The 17,924-nt window shown below is 36.9% G+C and overlaps 1 protein-coding gene across 2 annotated transcripts in view; it reads left to right on the plus strand.

Moving 5' to 3' along the window:
- LOC110196938 (protein unc-93 homolog A-like) overlaps nucleotides 1-17,924 on the plus strand; it is a 158,456-nt gene that overhangs the window by 131,052 nt on the left and 9,480 nt on the right. For both annotated transcript variants that reach the window (XM_020970421.1, XM_020970418.1), the window contains exons 5-8: nucleotides 2,559-2,684; nucleotides 3,867-4,078; nucleotides 6,085-6,220; nucleotides 8,515-8,646. In XM_020970421.1, the coding sequence (XP_020826080.1) occupies nucleotides 2,559-2,684; nucleotides 3,867-4,078; nucleotides 6,085-6,220; nucleotides 8,515-8,646 (606 nt within the window). The remainder of the gene's footprint in view (nucleotides 1-2,558; nucleotides 2,685-3,866; nucleotides 4,079-6,084; nucleotides 6,221-8,514; nucleotides 8,647-17,924) is intronic.

The following is a 17,924-nucleotide window of genomic DNA, read 5'->3' on the forward strand; positions in this document are numbered from 1 at the left end:
ACATTTGGGCAGATGACACTAATTTGTGATGGGTAACTAACTGGATAGTCAGGATTCAGAAAAATTTGGACTGAAAGGAAATTGGGCAAAAAAAAAGGAATGAAATCAAATAGACAGTAGATGTGAAGCTTCACGTTTAGGCTAAAAAAAAATCAATTTAACAAGTATAAGACAGGAAAGGCATGGCTGGGCATCAATTTGTTAGAAAAGATGAATAAATTTTAGTGAACTTCAAAGTTAATAATGAATCAGTGGTGTGGTCAAGAAAACTAACATGATCTTGGAGATGGATTCCAGTCCATCCTCCACACTGTGGTCTAAGTTATTTTCCATAAGCTAGATCTGGTGATATCATTCACCTCCTCAATAAATTCCAGTGGGTCCTTATTGCCTTGAGGACAAAATATAAACTTCTTTGTTCAGCTTTTAAAGAGTCATTTAAAACTTGGCTCCAACCTTCCAATCTCACTGTCCATTTTCTTACCCTTTCTACATTTTACATTCCAGCCTAACTGCCTTTCTCCCTTTTCCTCATACACAGCCCTACAACTCCTGTCTCCATACCTTTTCAATGGGTACACTCCTCCTTCCTCAACCCTGCTTCATAGAAGCACCTTCTTCTTTCAAGAAACAAAGAACAACTTTCTTCATGAAATCTTTCCTATACTGCCCCAACTGCTAGGGCCCTCTTTCCCACACTACCATGTGTTATGTCAATTTGTTTTCATTTGTACTTTTTATGTATAATTATAGATGTACTTTTCTCCCCCGTTACGGTGCAAACTCCTTGAGTTTTGAGATCATTTCATTCTTTGTTCTTGTATACCCAGGAACAAGCACAATGACTGGTAAAGGCTTAATTGGTTGTTTGAGAAAAACATAGTATTCAGTAATAATACTATGATAGATCAGACTACATCTGGGCCACTGAGTTCAGTTTGGGGTGCCACATTTTAAGAAGGATGTTAATCAGCTGGAGAATGTGTCCAGAAGAGAGCAAGGAGAATTGAGAACGGGAAGAGAAGCATGAACTGTCTTCAAGTTTTTGAGCAGTTGGCACACAGAAGAAGGATTAGGTTTATTCTGATTAGAAACAGAGAGAAGAACTGGGAGGAATGGATAGAAGTTGTCAAATGACAGACAATTAGAGGTATTCAAAAGGTTAATTGACTGCCTAGGAATTAGTGGATTGAGAAAAGGCCATTGCATTTATGAGTTAAAAAGAATTAGAAGGAGTGAGAGTTCACTACAGTAGATAGGGGGAAATCTGAGTAGGAAGAGAGAACCCACTTCCATCAGTATCTCTGCTATAACATTTTCCCACCTAAATACACTCACATACACATACATACACAAACACACACACAAACATACATAGTACTTAAGGTTTGCAAAGTTCTTTGCAAATATCTCATTTTATTATCACAACTACCCTGGGAGATAGGTGCTAATTTTATCCCTATTTTTACAGATGAGGAAACTGAGGCAGACAGAGCCTAAATGACTTGCTCAAGGTGATGCAGTTAGTAAGCATCTGAGAACAGAAGTGAACCCAACTCCAAATTCAGCACTTTTTCTGTTGCAATACCTGACTATCCGGAAATAATTCCAAAATTTATTTTAAATTCTGGGTCTTAAAATCTTATAGAGAAAATTATAGTTTGAATCACTTAGCAAAATACATTTCTGAACCTTTTGAAGGTGGTCATAGATTTAGAACCAGAAAAGACCATCCAAGCTCCCTCTCCCCCTTAAAAAATAGATGAACCAACTGGGCCCTGGAGAGGTGAAATAATTTTCTTGAGGTTACGCAGGTAGGAAATGCTACAACCAGGATTCAATCCAGGTCCTCTGACTCCAAATCCAGTTGTTTTTTACTGTGTTCTATTTCCAATGCTTGAGGACCCAATAGACACACTACATATGTGTCTAGAAACCTCCAAGTGAAAAAGAAAGCAGAAATCATATTGGCCTTTACTCAGAGATGTCCTGCTACATGGTACCATTTTCAAAACATTTGTTTACATGATGGTCATGTTGTTATCCATCTCTACAAACTATTCTTCAACTAAAACCTTGGATCCCTGTCTTCTAAGTCTTGAACCAGAGGAGAGACTGTGCATGCAGGATAAACTCCAGAGAGTTGTATGGGGATAAAGCTACCCAGATATAGCTAGGATGGTCCTCAGATAATAAACAGTCTATCACTTGTCCCCATATTTGGAGATGAACCATCTCAGATGATGAGGGAATTGCTGATAAGAGATGACTTCTGGGCAGTACTTGGGAGGTGGTGCCAGAGTTTCCAGTTGGTTGGCATAGCCTTTGAGGGTCATCTTCAAACCATGAGGAAGCATCATAGGAGAACTCCAGTGACAACCTAATGATCATTTTTAAGTACAAACTATGTGAGAAGATTTTGAAAATCTTGGTGTCAATGGCCACACAGGGTCATAATCTATCATTGCTGGATTCTAGAGATTTACTCCTCTGCTTAATATTTGAGACCAGTGGGACAGTAATGAGTATGCTAATGTGTTTATATTCTTATTTTACAGAAGGAATCACAGAAGAGCAACTGCGTCTTTGTGGAGCAAATGATTGTATGACAACCAGCACAGCTACAAACAGTACTAAGCGCCCAGCAAATGAATTAGTCTATACCTTGCTGGGTATCTATACCGGTATGTGTCTATAGTAAATACCATTTAGCAGTCAATAGTAAGGAAATGTGGGCAACTGAAATTCTCTTCCTCTTTCTTGTATTTACTCAGAGAAGGTCACCCCTCCCCTCAACTTTATACAATTTCTCTCCTAGAAGAGGTTTGATATGCTGTGAGGGGCTAGTTTGTGTTGGTAGGTCTTTTTGAAGTGAAGTTAGAGTTACCAGAGTTACTCCTATCCCAGTGTATTGGCAAAGGTAAACCAATAAGATTTATAGGCTAACAGGTGTGAGAGGTTCAGTGAACTGAAGCGGTCACAGTCGGTGGTGGTCTTCCTGAAGCCCAAGAAGAAGCTCATATATAAAGCCAATCGTTCATGGAATTTCAGGCCAGTAGCATGTGGTGACTGTGTCCATTGGCAGTTTTCCTTTCTTCCAGCATCTTCAACTCTTGCTCACAGAAGGCATTATACCTTTACATTATAAAGAGAAGAGATCAATGAAATGAGAGTGAGCATAATCTCCTGAGACTTCCAAATAGTCCTCAGTGAGAGTCCATCCTAATTCATAAGCAGCATCAAATTAACACGATTTGTGAAGGACATGAAATTAAGGTCAGGTGGTAAAGATATTTTTGCTCATGGAAAACTCATGACTGGCTCAGCTACAACAAACAAAGAGCAGGAATGAATGAGAACTGCTCTAAATGAAGCAATGCTTAAAAATGAGGATCCTCAGAGATCATTGCTGAAACTGATCATATTGAACTTTGTGAATGTTCTCAAAGAGGCCATAATCAGTAAAATGTAGTTTTCAGTTATCTGAAAACTTTTATACCCTGGCTTTTCCAAGTATTGAAATGTAAAACCTATTGGGACAAATTGGAAGAAAGATGTATAATTAAAGATATGTATGTTTATATGACATAATGTATATATATATATATATATATATATATATATATAGTATATTTGTATAATACATGTGTATGTCATATATACATATATGTATGTATGTATATATTCTCTCTGTGTGTATATATACACATATTATACAAACACACACAGAGTTGGCTATTGGACTCTAGAAAGAGTCCACTTGTTCCAAAATCATGGGTCCCATATTCTGTGATAGCCAGAAAGTTTAACAAAAAAGCCACATTTTGATTCACACTTGTCATATCGGGTTCCTTTTTTCTCCAAAGGAAGTGGTGTTTTGGCAGTATTGTTGATAGCTGTATTTCTTGATCAACTTCCAAATGATTCAGAAGAAACTGAAAAAGAAAAGAATGCTCCTATTTGGACCCATTTCCTGGCAACTTTTCAACATCTTAGAGATAAACGGCAATGTCTCCTCATTCCTCTGACAATGTATGGTGGATTTGAGCAAGCATTCATTTCTGGTGACTATACAAAGGTATGAGAGAAAATTAAATTCATATATTAGTGTGTATAACTAATGGTGATGTTGTGTGTGCTATTTCTACTAATGATGTGAGTGGATTCTGCTGAGAGACAGGGCAGACCAGGACCTACTGTGAGTCCTCAATGTGCTTCCTTCTAATAATTAATATCAAGTGAGGGGCATGACAGTTTATCCAAGTATCTGAAGGCTAGTCTCTTGGAAGTAGGATTAGTTTTGTTCTGTTTATCCTCAAAGGGCAAAACTAGAATCAGTGAATTTGAGTTGGAAAGAGACATATTTATGCTTCATGTGAGCATATGAGAGCTATCTCAAAATGATATAGACTACCCCAGGAGTCCCCTCTTTGAAGGTCATGGATTATCTTTCGGACCAAGTTTGTACTTTCAACTTAAATTATGTGATTTTGAGTCCATCTAATTCTCACAACACTTGTGTGGTTTAAATATTACAAGTATTACTATCCCTACCACCTTATTTTCAGGTATGACAGTTGGCTAAAAGACTGACCCAGATAACAAATAAACATATGAAACTGGATCTAAACCAAGGTTATTTCCTGACTCTAAGTCCAAACTTCTTTTCACCCAGCCTAAGCATGCTGCTTTTCTTATAATCGATGACAACCAATTTCTGTGTGTGTGTGTGTCAATCTCTGAGAAAGATCTTACAGTTGAGTCCTTACTTATGTTAAAATATATTCTTTCCCCAGTATGGCTCCCTGTAAAACTTGGGAGTAATAATCAGTAATAAAATGTTATTGCCCAGTTGCAAACAACACCAATAAAACCCACTTTGGAATTAAATTTTAGAAAGGAATTATTGAGGAAACTAAAAGTACCACCAGTCTCATCTTGTTTAATTTTATTGTTCATGGTCAGAACAACTGTAGTACATCAGCTATGGTAGTGCATTCTATGCAAGGATGAACTTAGCCATGGCCTAACAGACCATTACTGTTTTCCATTCCCTAAGATCCACTCTTCAGTGTCTTCTTTGACTTTATTTCCTTGGCTAAGATGTAGTTTGGAGACCGAGGATGAGGGAAGTTGGAACATGTACAAAGGAGCTTGAGTAAAATCTTTTGCATTTACTCGAATAAGAAACATTTTCTGCCTGCCATTTGCTTTGAGACTTTTCTCATTTTTATCACCTTCCTTCATCATCCCCATGGGAGGCAGCTAGGTGACACAGTACAGTGCTAGGCCTGGAGACAGAAAAACCTGAGTACAAATCTAGCTTCAGACACTTCCTAAGTCATTTAACCTCTTCCTGCCTCAGTTTCCTCGAATGAAAAATGGGGATAATGATAGCACTTTTCTAATAGGGTTGTTACGAGGATCAAATGAAGTAATATTTATAATGTCTATCACAGTGCTTGACACATAGTAGGCACTTAGCAAATGCTTATTGCCTTCTCTCCCTTCCTCAGTAATCAAGGCTGTAAGTAATGATCAGCTTCATCAATCATCTTTAGTAGCATAATTCCTGAAGAAAATAAAGTGGATTTATTCATAGAGGGATGATTGGGTTGAATTTTGTCAATGAACCCTAAATTCAGTTCATTTCCTTTGGATCCAAAAAGATTTCACATGCAAAGATGAGCATTTTCCTTTAAGGACCTAAATGATGAAACAAAATTTCAGGCCATCCATCAAATAGCAGAATGAGTTAGAATATGATTTAGAATTCTTGAAAAAGCTTAATTCTCAAACCGTGACAATTCAGAAGCAACAAAGTGGCTAAATCTGGTCTTGGAATCAAGGAGATATGGATTCAAATCCCACTTCTGACACATCCTGGCTGGGCAAATCATTTAACATCTCAGGGCTCTAAGTAACTCTCTAGGACTGTCAGTTATGGAGAAAGAGCTACGTTGCAATGGTCAAGTTTCCATCTAGATCTTTGTAGCCATAAAATGACAAGTTCAGCCCCTACCCATAAGGAAGAACAGTCATGAGTGCAAACATCGTTTTAACATTTGCCTCTTTTCTCTTCAGTCATATGTCACCTGTGCCCTGGGGATACACAATGTTGGGTTCGTGATGATCTGCTTTTCGGGTGCCACTTCCCTTTGTTCTTTGATGTTTGGAAAACTCTCCCAGTACACTGGCAGAAAAGTTTTGTATGCAATAGGTTTGTATCTATCTATCTATCTATCTATCTATCTATCTATCTATCTATCTATCTATCTATCTAACTATCTATCTATCTACTCATCTATCTATCAGTTAGTAGCAATAAGTTGCTATCTTTTCTATCTGAACATAATGTTTATAATTCATTGTGCTGCATGGTAGGGAAAGAGCTTTGGTCCTAGAATTAGGCCTGGATTTAGCTGCTTGTTGGGTCCTTTACTATTTATGTAACTAGAAAGAAGTTACTTTTATTGTCTTTCCTCTGGTCCTTGATTTTCTCAGCAATAAAATGAAGGCTTTAGATGAGGTCAGTAGTGTCAAACTCAAATACAAATGGGGACCATTAAACTGTACATAAGGATCCCTGTAGTATCATATCGACTTAGAAAACCACATATTAACATCATCTATGTTCCACTGTATTTTTATTTATTTTGATAAGTATTTCCCAATTACATTTTAATCTGATTCCCCAGCACTTGGGAGTACTGAGGGCTCATGGCCCACAGGCCCTGTGTTTGACACCTCTGGACTAAATCACAGCGAAGGTCCCATCCAACTCTAACTCTTAGTAGACTATCATTCAGGGATGTTGTTTACTTTATCTACATATACGTACTTATATGCACATATATATTATTAGGCACCTATAAATGTTACTTATTATATTATGATTATTCTATCAACAAAACATGTACTTTGTTATTCTATATGAAATTACACTTTTCCCCAATGCACTTTACAAATATCAACTAGCTTATTTGATCCATACAGAAGCACTCAGAGGTATTAATATTTATTTTCACTCGATCCATTTCATGGTCAATATTATTGCCAGATGGTGGACCAGTGCTGGGGAATAGCCTATAAGCAAAGAATAGAAAAAAACAAAATTAACCCAAATAACACTGATGACATATGACTATGGAATTATGATATAGAACCCCAATAAAACTGAAGAGAAATCTAGAGGTGAACCAGAGGGATGTCTAGCAGGGAGGAACCTTAAAGGCTATGTACCTGAATCCTTCTATTTTACAGGTAAAGAAACTGAGGCCTAAGAGGTAAAGTGATTTACTTATCTAAAAGTCACAGAGATAGTAAGTAGAGAGAGGATTTCACCAAAAAGCAGTCTTCTTGCTCTAAATCTAGGATCTTTTCCCATTTTCATGCTTTTTTGTATCAGTATGGAAAGTAGAAGACTGACATGGGAAAAGACTCATTTATTAAGACATGATTATAAAGATTATAACTAAGTCTATGTATTGCTGCTATCATGCCTGCAATTGTTGGTAGACTCCTTCCCAGTGTGCCACAGAGTACTTCCTTTATTCATTTTCTAAGGCTTCAAATTTGATAGATTTTATTCTATCCATTATTTCAATAGTATTTTTTCTTGAGCATCATGAGGGAAGAGAACAGAGCTCAATATCAATGATAATAAATGAGGATTTTAAACTCTGAAGTTGGAAACATATATCCAATCAGGCCTGAAAGAACTGGAGGATGGAGAAACTCATCAGTAAGGCATGTGGACAGGTACTTTCCTGTTCCAAAGATATGCTTATTACATTTTAAAGAGAAGCAGAAAGTGTCTTATGAGCAGGAAGGCATGATATTGACACAGTGTGGAAGTCACAATTATCAGGAACATTGTGAGACAGAATGATGTAGGGGAAAGAACCTTCGATTTAGAAAGCTTTTCTCTGTCCCCAGTAGTTAACTTACCATTGTTTTCCTCCTTCACACTTCTAATACTGGCAACTGACCTAGGTCCTAAAATCATAGAATATACTGCTTCTGATGGGTCTATTCTTTAGTAACCCATTGACTGTTTTGGACCCAAGCTTCCTCTGTCTTGACATTTTCAGTTTAGTCTTCATAGCCAGTGTATCTATCAGTTAGCAAACCAATGAAGAAGCCTTTCCTATTATTACTGTGCCAGGCCCCTTTCTTAATGCTCGGAGTGCAAAGAAAAGCGTAAGTAAAAGGAAGAAAAAAATTCATGGATTCCTGAAGAAGACCTAGAAACCCTAGAGTAGGTTTGTATTGAAAAGAAATTCTTCATCTCATTAGCATCTGTGCTTTGTCTTAGTACAAAAAGGAGACTTACAAAAGTTCAAGTTCCAGTTAAGACTCATTGAAGTGGGTGTTTTAAGGAAACAGCATTCAAATCAAGGAAGCCAACAGATCAGTGAAACTTCCTTCTCTGTATCTAAATTCCATCTCCCATTCTTTCACTCATCTGCAGTGGTCATTTATTTCTTTTTCCTTTTCTCTTCAAACTCATAGGCACAACGATACAAGGGTCCTGCATGATTTTCCTTTTGCTGTGGAAACCTCATCCCTCTCAGAAGATTATCTTCTTCTTCTTGGCTGCCTTCTGGGGCATGGGTGATGCTGTTTTTCAGACACAAAACAATGGTAAGTAGCATTCTTCAACTTTTGCACCTTCAGACCATGAAGACTGTGGAGGCTTGCAGGAGGGAAAGCAAAGATGAGAAATCAAACAACGGCTCTATCACTGATCATTCATTTATTTTAATTAATTAATTAATTAATTTTTAGTTTTCAACAATCACTTCCATAAGCTTTTGAGTTTTAAATTTTCTTCCCCTCCCTCCCCACCTTGCTCCCCAAGATGGCATCTAATCTGATAGAGGCTCTACATACACATTCTTATTAAACATATTTTCGCCTTAGTCAAGCTGTAAAGAAGAATTAGAACCAATAGGAGGAACTACAAGAAAGAAGAAACAAAACAAAATAGAAAAAAAAAGCAAATATTAGCTTCAATCTGCATTCAAACTCCATAGTTCTTTCTCTGGATGTGGACAGCATTTTCCTTTGTAAGACTTTTGGAGATGTCTTAGATCCTTGCATTGCTGAGAAGGGCTAAGTCTATCAACATTAGCCATCACATAATGTGGCTGTTACAGTGTACAACGTTCTCCTAGTTCTGCTTACTTCATTCAGCACCAGTCCATACAAGTCTTTCCAGGTTTTTCTGAAGTCAGCCTGTTCATCATTTCTTACAGAACAATAGTATTCCATTACATTCACATACCACAACTTGCTCAGTCATTCCCCAACTGATGGTCATCCCCTCAATTTCCAATTCTTTGCCACCACAAAAAGAGCTGCTATAAATATTTTTGGACATGTGGGTCCTTTTCCCATTTGTATGATCTCTTTGGGATATGGCCCTAGAAGTGCTATTGCTGGTCAAAGGGTATGCACATTTTTATAGCCTTTTGAGCATAGTTCCAAATTGTTCTCCAAAATGATTGGATCATTTCACAACTCTACCAACAATGCATTAGTGTTCCAATTTTCCCACATCTTTTCCAACATTTATCATTTTCCTGTTTTGTCATGTTGGCCAATCTGATAGGTGTGATGTGGTACCTCAGAGTGTCTTAATTTGCATTTCTCTAATCAATAGTTATTTGGAGCATTTTTTCACATGACTATAGATAGCTTTAATTTCTTCATCTGTAGCTTTAATTTCTTCATCTGAGAACTGCCTGTTCACATCCTTCGACCATTTATCATTGAGGGAATGACTTGTATTCTTATAAATTTGACTCAATTCTCTCCATATTTTAGAAATGAGGCCCTTATCAGAGACACTGGTTGTAAAACTTATTTCCCAGTTTTCTACTTCCTTCCTAATCTTGGTTGCATTGGCTTCATTTGTGCAAAACCTTTTCAATTTAATGTAACCAAAATTATCCATTTTGCATTTTGTAATGTTCTCTATCTCCTGTTTGGTCATGAATTCTTCTCTTCTTCATATATCTGACAGGTAAACTATTCCTTGCTCTCTGTTTGCTTATAATGTCAGCCTTTATATCTAAATCATGAACACATTTGGACTTTATTTTGGTATATGGTGTGAGATTTGGGTCTATGCCTAGTTTCTGCCACACTCTTTTCCAGTTTTCCCAGCAGTTTTTGTTAGATAGAGAGTTCTTATTCCAGATGCTGGTGTTCTTGGGTTTATCAAACAGTAGATTACTGTAGTCATTGACTACTGTGTCTTGCATACCTAACCTATTCCATTAATTCACAACTCTATTTCTTAGCCAGTACCAAGTAGTTTTGCTGATTGCTGCTTTATAATACAACTTAAGATCTGGAATAGCTAGGGCACCTACCCTAGCATTTCTTTTCATTAGTTCCCTTGATATTCTTGACCTTTTGTTCTTCCAAATAAATCTTGTTATTATTTTTCTAGTTTTATAAAATAATTTTTGGTAGTTTGGTATGGCACTGAATAAGTAAATTAACTTAGGCAGAATTCTAATTTTTATTATATTAGCTCAGCCTACCCATGAACAACCGATGTCTTCCCAATTATTTAGATCTGACTTTATTTGTGTGAAAAGTGTTTTGTAATTGTGTTCATATAATTCCTGGATTTGTTTTGGCAGGTAGATTCCTAAATATTTTATAATGTCTACACTAACTTTAAATGGAATTTCTCTTCCTATCTCTTGCTGTTGGGATTTATTGGTAATATATAGAAATACTGATGATTTATGTGGGTTTATTTTATAATCTGCAACTTCGCTAAAGTTGTTTATTATTTCAAGTGGTTTTTTACTTGATTCTCTAAGTATATCATCATATCATCTGCAAAGAGTAGTAGCTTTGTTTCTTCTTTGCCTATTCTAATACCTTCAGTTTCTTTTTCTTCTCTTATTGCTAAAGGTAATGTTTCCAGTACCACATTGAACAACAGTGGTGGTAATGGACATCCTTGTTTTACTCTCAATCTTATTGGAAATACTTCTAACTTGTCCCCATTACATATGATGCTTGCTGAAGATTTTAGGTAGAAGCTACTTATTGTTTTAAGGAAGACTCCATTTATTTCTATGCTCTCTAGTGTTTTTTAATAGGAATGGTTGTATTTTGTCAAAAGTTTTTCTGCATCTATTGAGATGATCATGCGTTTTCTGTTAGTTGTTGATTTGATCAATTACGCTGATAGTTTTCCTAATATTGAACCAGCTCTGCATTCCTGGTATAAATCCTACCTGGTCAAAAGATATTATTCTCATGATAAGTTTCTGTAATCTATTTGCTAACATTTTATTTAAAATGTTTACATCTATATTCATTAGAGAAATTGGTCTATCATTTTCTTTCTCTGTTTTGACTTTTCTCAGTTTAGGTATCAGCATCATATTTATATCATAAAAAGAATTTAGTAAGACTCCTTCTTTGCCTATTTTCCTAAATTGTCTATATAGTATTGGAATTAATTGTTCTTTCTTTAAATATTTGATAGAATTTGACTGTAAATTCATCTGGCCCTGGAGATTTTTTCCTAGGTAGCTCATCAATGGCTTTTTCAATTTCTTTTCCTGAGATGGGGTTATTTAAGTATTTTACTTCCTCTTCTGTTAATCTGGGCAATTTATATTTTTAAAATATTCATCCATTTCATTAAGGTTGTCAAATTTATTGGCATACAGTTGGGCAAAATAGTTTCTAATTATTGTTTTAACTTTTTCTTCATTGGTGGTAAATTCACCCTTTTCATTTTTGATACTGGTAATTTGGTTTTCTTCTTTCTTTTAATTAAATTAACTAAAAGTTTATCTATTTTATTGTTTTTTCCTATAAAACCAGCTTTTAGTTTTAATTATTAGTTCAATAGTTTTCTTAATTTCAATTTTATTAATCTCTCCTTTGGTTTTTCAGTATTTCTAATTTGGTATTTAATTGGAGATTTTTAATTTGTTCCTTTTCCAGTTTTTTTTAGTTGCATGCCCAATTCATTGATCTCCTCTTTCTCTATTTTATTCATGTAAGCTTTTAGAGATATAAAACTTCCCCTAAGAACTGCTTTCACTGATCCCATAAGTTTTGATATGTGATTATTGTCATTCTCTTGGATGAAATTATTGTTTCTATGATTTGTTGTTTGACCCTTTTATTTTTTAGGATTAGATCATTTAGTTTCCAATTAATTTTTAGTCTATCTTTCCTTGGACCTTTATTACATACAGTTTTTATTGCATCATGATTTGAAAATGATGCATTTAATATTTCTGCCTTTCTGCATTTGACTATGGGTTGGTAATGCCCTAATGCATGGCCAATTTTTGTGTAAGTGCCATGTATTACTGAGAAAAAAAAGTGTATTCCTTTCTCTCCCCCTTCAATTTTCTCCAGAGGTCTACCATATCTAACTTTTCTAATATTCTATTCACCTCTCTAACTTCTTTCTTCTTTATTCTGTGGTTAGATTTATCTAGTTAAGAGAGGAGGAGGTTGAGGTCCCCCATTAGTATAGTTTTGCTGTCTATTTCTTCCCCTAACTCCCTGAACTTTTCCTCTAAGAATTTAGATGCCATACCACTTTGTGCATATATGTTTAGTAATGATATTACTCCACTGTCTATGATAACCTTTTAGCAAGATTTAGTTTCCTTCCTTATCTCTTTTAATAAGATCTATTTTTTGCTTTTGCTTTGTCTGAGATCAGATTGCTACCCCTGTTTTTTTTTAACTTCATCTGAAGCATAATATAGTCTGCTCCAGCCTTTTACTTTTACCCTGTGTGTATCCCTCTGTTTCAAATGTGTTTCCTATAAACAACATATTATATGATTATGGTGGCTAATCCATTCTGCTATCCATATCTGTTTTATGGGAGAGTTTGTCCTTTCACATTCATAGTTATGATGACTATCTGTGTCTTTCTTTCCATCCTATTTCCCCACCCTCCCATTCATGCTTTTCTTTCTCCTTTTCTCTCTTTCCCTCCTCACTAGAGTTTTGCTTTTGACCACTGCCTCCCTTAGTACACCCTGACTTCTATTAGCCCTCTCCCTTTTCTTCCCCTTTCCCTTACTACTTCTTCCCTCCCTTCTATTCACCCCTCCCTTTTCTTTTCTCTTTCCCCTCCTACTTCCTATAGGGCATTTTAGGTTTCTATACCTAACTGGTTATATTATTTCATCTTTGAACCAAATCTGAGGAGAACAAGGTTCAAACAATGCTCATCTCCCTCCCCCCTCCTACTTCCTATAGGGCATTTTAGGTTTCTATACCTAACTGGTTATATTATTTCATCTTTGAACCAAATCTGAGGAGAATAAGGTTCAAACAATGCTCATCTTCCTCCCTTCTTTCCCTCTACAGTATTAGGGTTTTGTGCCTTTTCATGTAATGTAATTTACCCTTGTCTCCCTCTGCTTTCCTTTTCTCCTATACAGTCCCTTAATTAGATCCACTTAGTATACTTATTTAGCTCCATTTAACCCACTTAATTAGATTTTTTATCATTACATCAAAGTCAACTTATACCCACCCCCTCTGTCTATGTATATCCTTTTAAATGATGTAATAACAATACAGGTCTCAAGAGTTACAAGTGTCATCTTCCCTTGTAGGGATATAAACAGTTTGTCCTGATTAATAACATGTTGTTGTTTTTTTCTGTCCCGTTTACCTTTTCATATCTCTCTTGAGTCTTGTATTTGAAGATCAAATTTTCTGTTGAGTTCCGAGGTCTTTTCATCAGGAAGGTTTAGAAGGCCTCTATTTCATTGAATTTCATCTCCTCCCCTGAAAGATTATGCTCAAATTTGCTGGGTAGTTGATCCTTGCTTGTAATCCAAACTTCTCTGCCTTATGGAATATCGTATTCCACTCTGCATGATCTTGTAATGTAGAAGCTGCAAGGTCCTGTGTAATCCTGACTGTGGTTCAGTGTTATTTAAATTGTTTCTTTCTGGTGCTTGCAGTATTTTCTCTTTGACCTGGTAATTTTGTAATTTGGTTACTATATTCCTTGGCGGTTTCAATTTGGGATCTCTTTCAGGAGGTGATCAGTGGATTCTTTCAATGATTATTTTACCTCTGGTTCTAGGACCTCAGGGCAGTTTTCCTTGATGATTTCCTGAAAGATGCTTTCCAGGCTCTTTTTTTCATTATGGTTTTCAGGTAGACCAATGCTATTTAAATTGTCTCTTCTGGATGTGTTCTCCAGGTCAGTTGTTTTACCAATGAAGTATTTTACATTTTAATCTATTTTTTCATTTTTTAAAAATTTTGTTTGACTGATTCTTGATATCTCAGTCATTAGCTTCCACTTTCTTCTATTACATTTTGTACTTCCTTTCCATTTGGCCCATTCTATTTTTTAAGGAGTTCTCAGTGAGTTTGTGTACCTCCTTTTCCATTTGGCCAATTCTGCTTTTTAAGGAGTTGTTTTCTTCAATATCCTTTTTTTTCCAGTTGGCCAATTGTATTTTTTAAGGACTTGTTTTCTACAGTTAATCTTTGTCCTTCCTTTTCCAAGCTATTGACTCTCTCTTGCATACCTTTCATTTCTTCTCCCAAATTTTCTTCCAACTCTCTTATTTGACTTTCAAAATCCTTCTTGAGCTCTCCCAAGAAGGCTTTTTGGGCTTGAGACCAGTTCATATTCCCTTTGGAGGTTCCAGATGTGGGTATATTGACAATGTTGTCCTCTTCTCAGTTTCTGCCTTGATCTTCCCTAACCCCATAATAAAAGTCTATGCTCAGTGTCTTTGTGCTTTTTGCTTGCTGTGTTTGCTTATTTTCTGACTTTTTTTTTAAATTGAGTTCTCCTGCTGGAGAGCAGGGGGCATTGACCTAAGCTTCTTGTGCTGGGAGCCAGGGGCCTAGTCACTGGCTTCATGTGCTAGGGCCTCAGGTGCTGGCAGTTGGAGACTGTAGAATTCTGGCAGCTTACCTGTTGTTGGGCTGGAATCAGCAACACTGGAACTCTAGGGGTAGGAGTGGGGAGTCTGGCCCCTGGAGGTTGTTTGCTCACCCAGGCCTTTCTTTGGCACCTGCTCACTGAGGCCTTGCACTCCTTTATTTGGCTCTCATTTATCCAGGCCTTGTGTAGGGTTGTTTTGCTGCTCAAAGATGTCTCTCAGCGTGGAGGTTTACCTCTTGGAGTTGTGCTTCCAAGAGTTTTGCTGAGGCACTGAAGACTTTGCTGCTGAGAACAACATGGAACATAGTGGTTTTCCTAAGCCAGTGTCCCCTAGTTCTCCTCCCCATACTGAGGCACTTGGGGGTCCTGGTGTTGGTGCTTGCCTGCTCCATAAACCTGAGGTTCTGGATTTTCCTCTGGTATGCTGAGGTGGGGTTTTCTGCTAGCTTGCTGGGACACCTCCTGTTCTGTACTGTTCCTCTCCTCCAGAGTGAGAGGGGCCTTTCCCATTAATCCCCCAAGCTTCCTGGGCTATAAGACTGCTGCACACCCCATCTGTCTGCTAGTTCAGCTGTTCCAGGGTTTTTCCTGGAGTGATATTTTCTGGGCCTTCAGAGATCAATAAGGGAGGGTGAAAGTGACTTACTACTTACTCCGCCATCTTGGCTCCCAGAGGCAGAACTCTCAGTAATCATTTATTCAGTGTCTGCTGTGTGCAGGCATTCTGCTAGGCCTTCAAGATACAAATACAAAGAATGAAATAATCCCTATTCTAGTTTAGGTTCTAAGTGGGAAACAAGAAGTACATGCCTAAATATATACAGAATAAATATTTGTAGAATAAATACCGATAAATACAAGGTGGTTAAAAACCAAAATATTTAGAAAGAGAGGGCACTAACAGTTGGGATGATCAAGAAAGGCTTTATGTGGAAAGTGGCAGTTGAGTAGTGGTTGACTAGAAGTAAAAGTGTGATTCTATAAGGAGAATGGAGCTGGAATGCTATGTGTGAGGAACAGAGAGAAAGTCACTTTGGATCACAGAATGTAAGAGGGACAGTGATATCCAATGAAGCTAGAAAGACTTTCAAAACCAAACAGAGTTTATATAATAACTTTGAGGAACCACTGAGGTTTATTAAGAAGAAGAATGATATGATCAGATCTGAAAGATCTGGTAACTGATTTGATATATAGTGTGAGAAAAGGCAAGAATTCAAGCATGATGTCAGATATATAAACTTGAGAGATGGGAAGAATGGTGGTCTTTCTGCAGAAATGGGGACATTTGAAAGGGAAGTGATTTGGGAGAGGAAAAGGTAAGTTCTCTTTCAAACATGTTGAATTTGAGGTATCTCTTGGGGCATCTAGTTTGAAATATTCAGTAGGCAGTTGGTGATGAGAGATTGAAGCTCAGGAGAGAGATAAGACTGGATAAATTGATCAGGGAGTTATTTTCATAGAAATGATAATTAAATCCATGAAAACTGATAAGGCCACTGAGAGAATACATATACAAAAAGATAAGAAGACCCAGGATAGAGTCTGAAGAATATCCACTATTAAAGGGAATAGAGGTTATGGTGAGCCAGCCAGCAAAGGAGACTGAGAAGGAACAAAGAGATTGGAGCAGATCCTAGAGAGATTAGTGTCATGAAATCCCAGAGAGCAGACAGCTTCCAGGAGGAGAGGGTAGCAACTGAAAAGAAGAAATATAGCAAAATAGCTTAAAGTTATTAGGGTCCGTTGCTATTGTTGTTCAGTCATTCAGTAATGTCCAACTTTTTATGACCCAATGCCAGGTACTTCTATCCTCCACTATCTCCCCAAGTCTATTTATCTGTCTCATCCTCTGCTGACCCCTTTTCATTTTGCCTTCAATATTTGCCAACATTAGGGTCTTTTCCAATGAGTCCTGTCTTCTCATTATATGTATTTTAAGCTTCAGCTTCAGTATTTGACCTTACATTGAAAAAAGAGTGTTTGCTGTGACCAGCTAGTTATCTTGACAAAACTCTATAAATCTCTGTCCTCTTGCCTGTTATTCCAATTTTCTTTTGATTTCCTACTTTAACACTCCAGTCCCCTATAATAAATGTGACATCTTTTTTGTTGTTATTTCTAGACTATGTAGATCTTCATAGAACTGATCAACTTTGGCCTCTAAGGATAGTGAGACAGTGAATCAATTAGACAGATAGATGGAATGATAGAGCACTCGTTAAGTGTTTACTATGTGCCAGGCATTATGCCAAGCATGGGAGATGCAAAAACTAGGAAAGCGGACAGTCCCTACTCATGAGGAGCTTATATTCAAATAAAGGATGACAAAACATGAGGCAAATGATATAGAGCAGATCAGAGAGCAAGCAGGAAGTGAACTAAGCATGACTGAAGCTCCTCAAGTTATAGTAGTCTTAGGGTAGGGACTCACCAACCATTGAGGACCTCTCAAGGTGGAGGAAACTATAGCAGCAGATGTTATATATGGGACATATTCACACATAATACTCTTACTGAATAAAATTTGGAAATTAAGATTGTCATGAGAGATATTGGTTGTGTTGACAACAGCAGGAGAAGTGTTTCCATGAAACGAGGCTTTCCAAACTGTCACAGCCTTAGCTACCCCTCCAAATAACATGATTGTGTCCTTGACTATAGGATAGTTTGAGACTCCAAAAGGATTTTTTTCTTATCTGAACACATTTAGGAACATGAAATAAATCTCCATGATACTAGACTACTAAGCATTGTCCTTAGAGGTGGTAAGCTATCACTTTTTTTTTTCAGCCAAAGACAAGGTTTATTAGAACATCCTCCATATTGACCAGATTCTTAAGGAAGCTAGTGAACTATTGGCTAGATTATAAGAATCTGAGCAGTGGCTAGATTTTAAGAATCTGAGCAACTTAATGGAGACAAGATGGACCTTATATACAGAAAGACTGTAGGAGAGACCTAGGAGTGGACAAGTAGTCTGTGGGGACTG

This window comes from Phascolarctos cinereus, unplaced genomic scaffold (assembly GCF_003287225.1).
Source record: "Phascolarctos cinereus isolate Bilbo 61053 unplaced genomic scaffold, phaCin_HiC Scaffold_5;HRSCAF=322, whole genome shotgun sequence".
NCBI lineage: Eukaryota > Metazoa > Chordata > Mammalia > Diprotodontia > Phascolarctidae > Phascolarctos > Phascolarctos cinereus.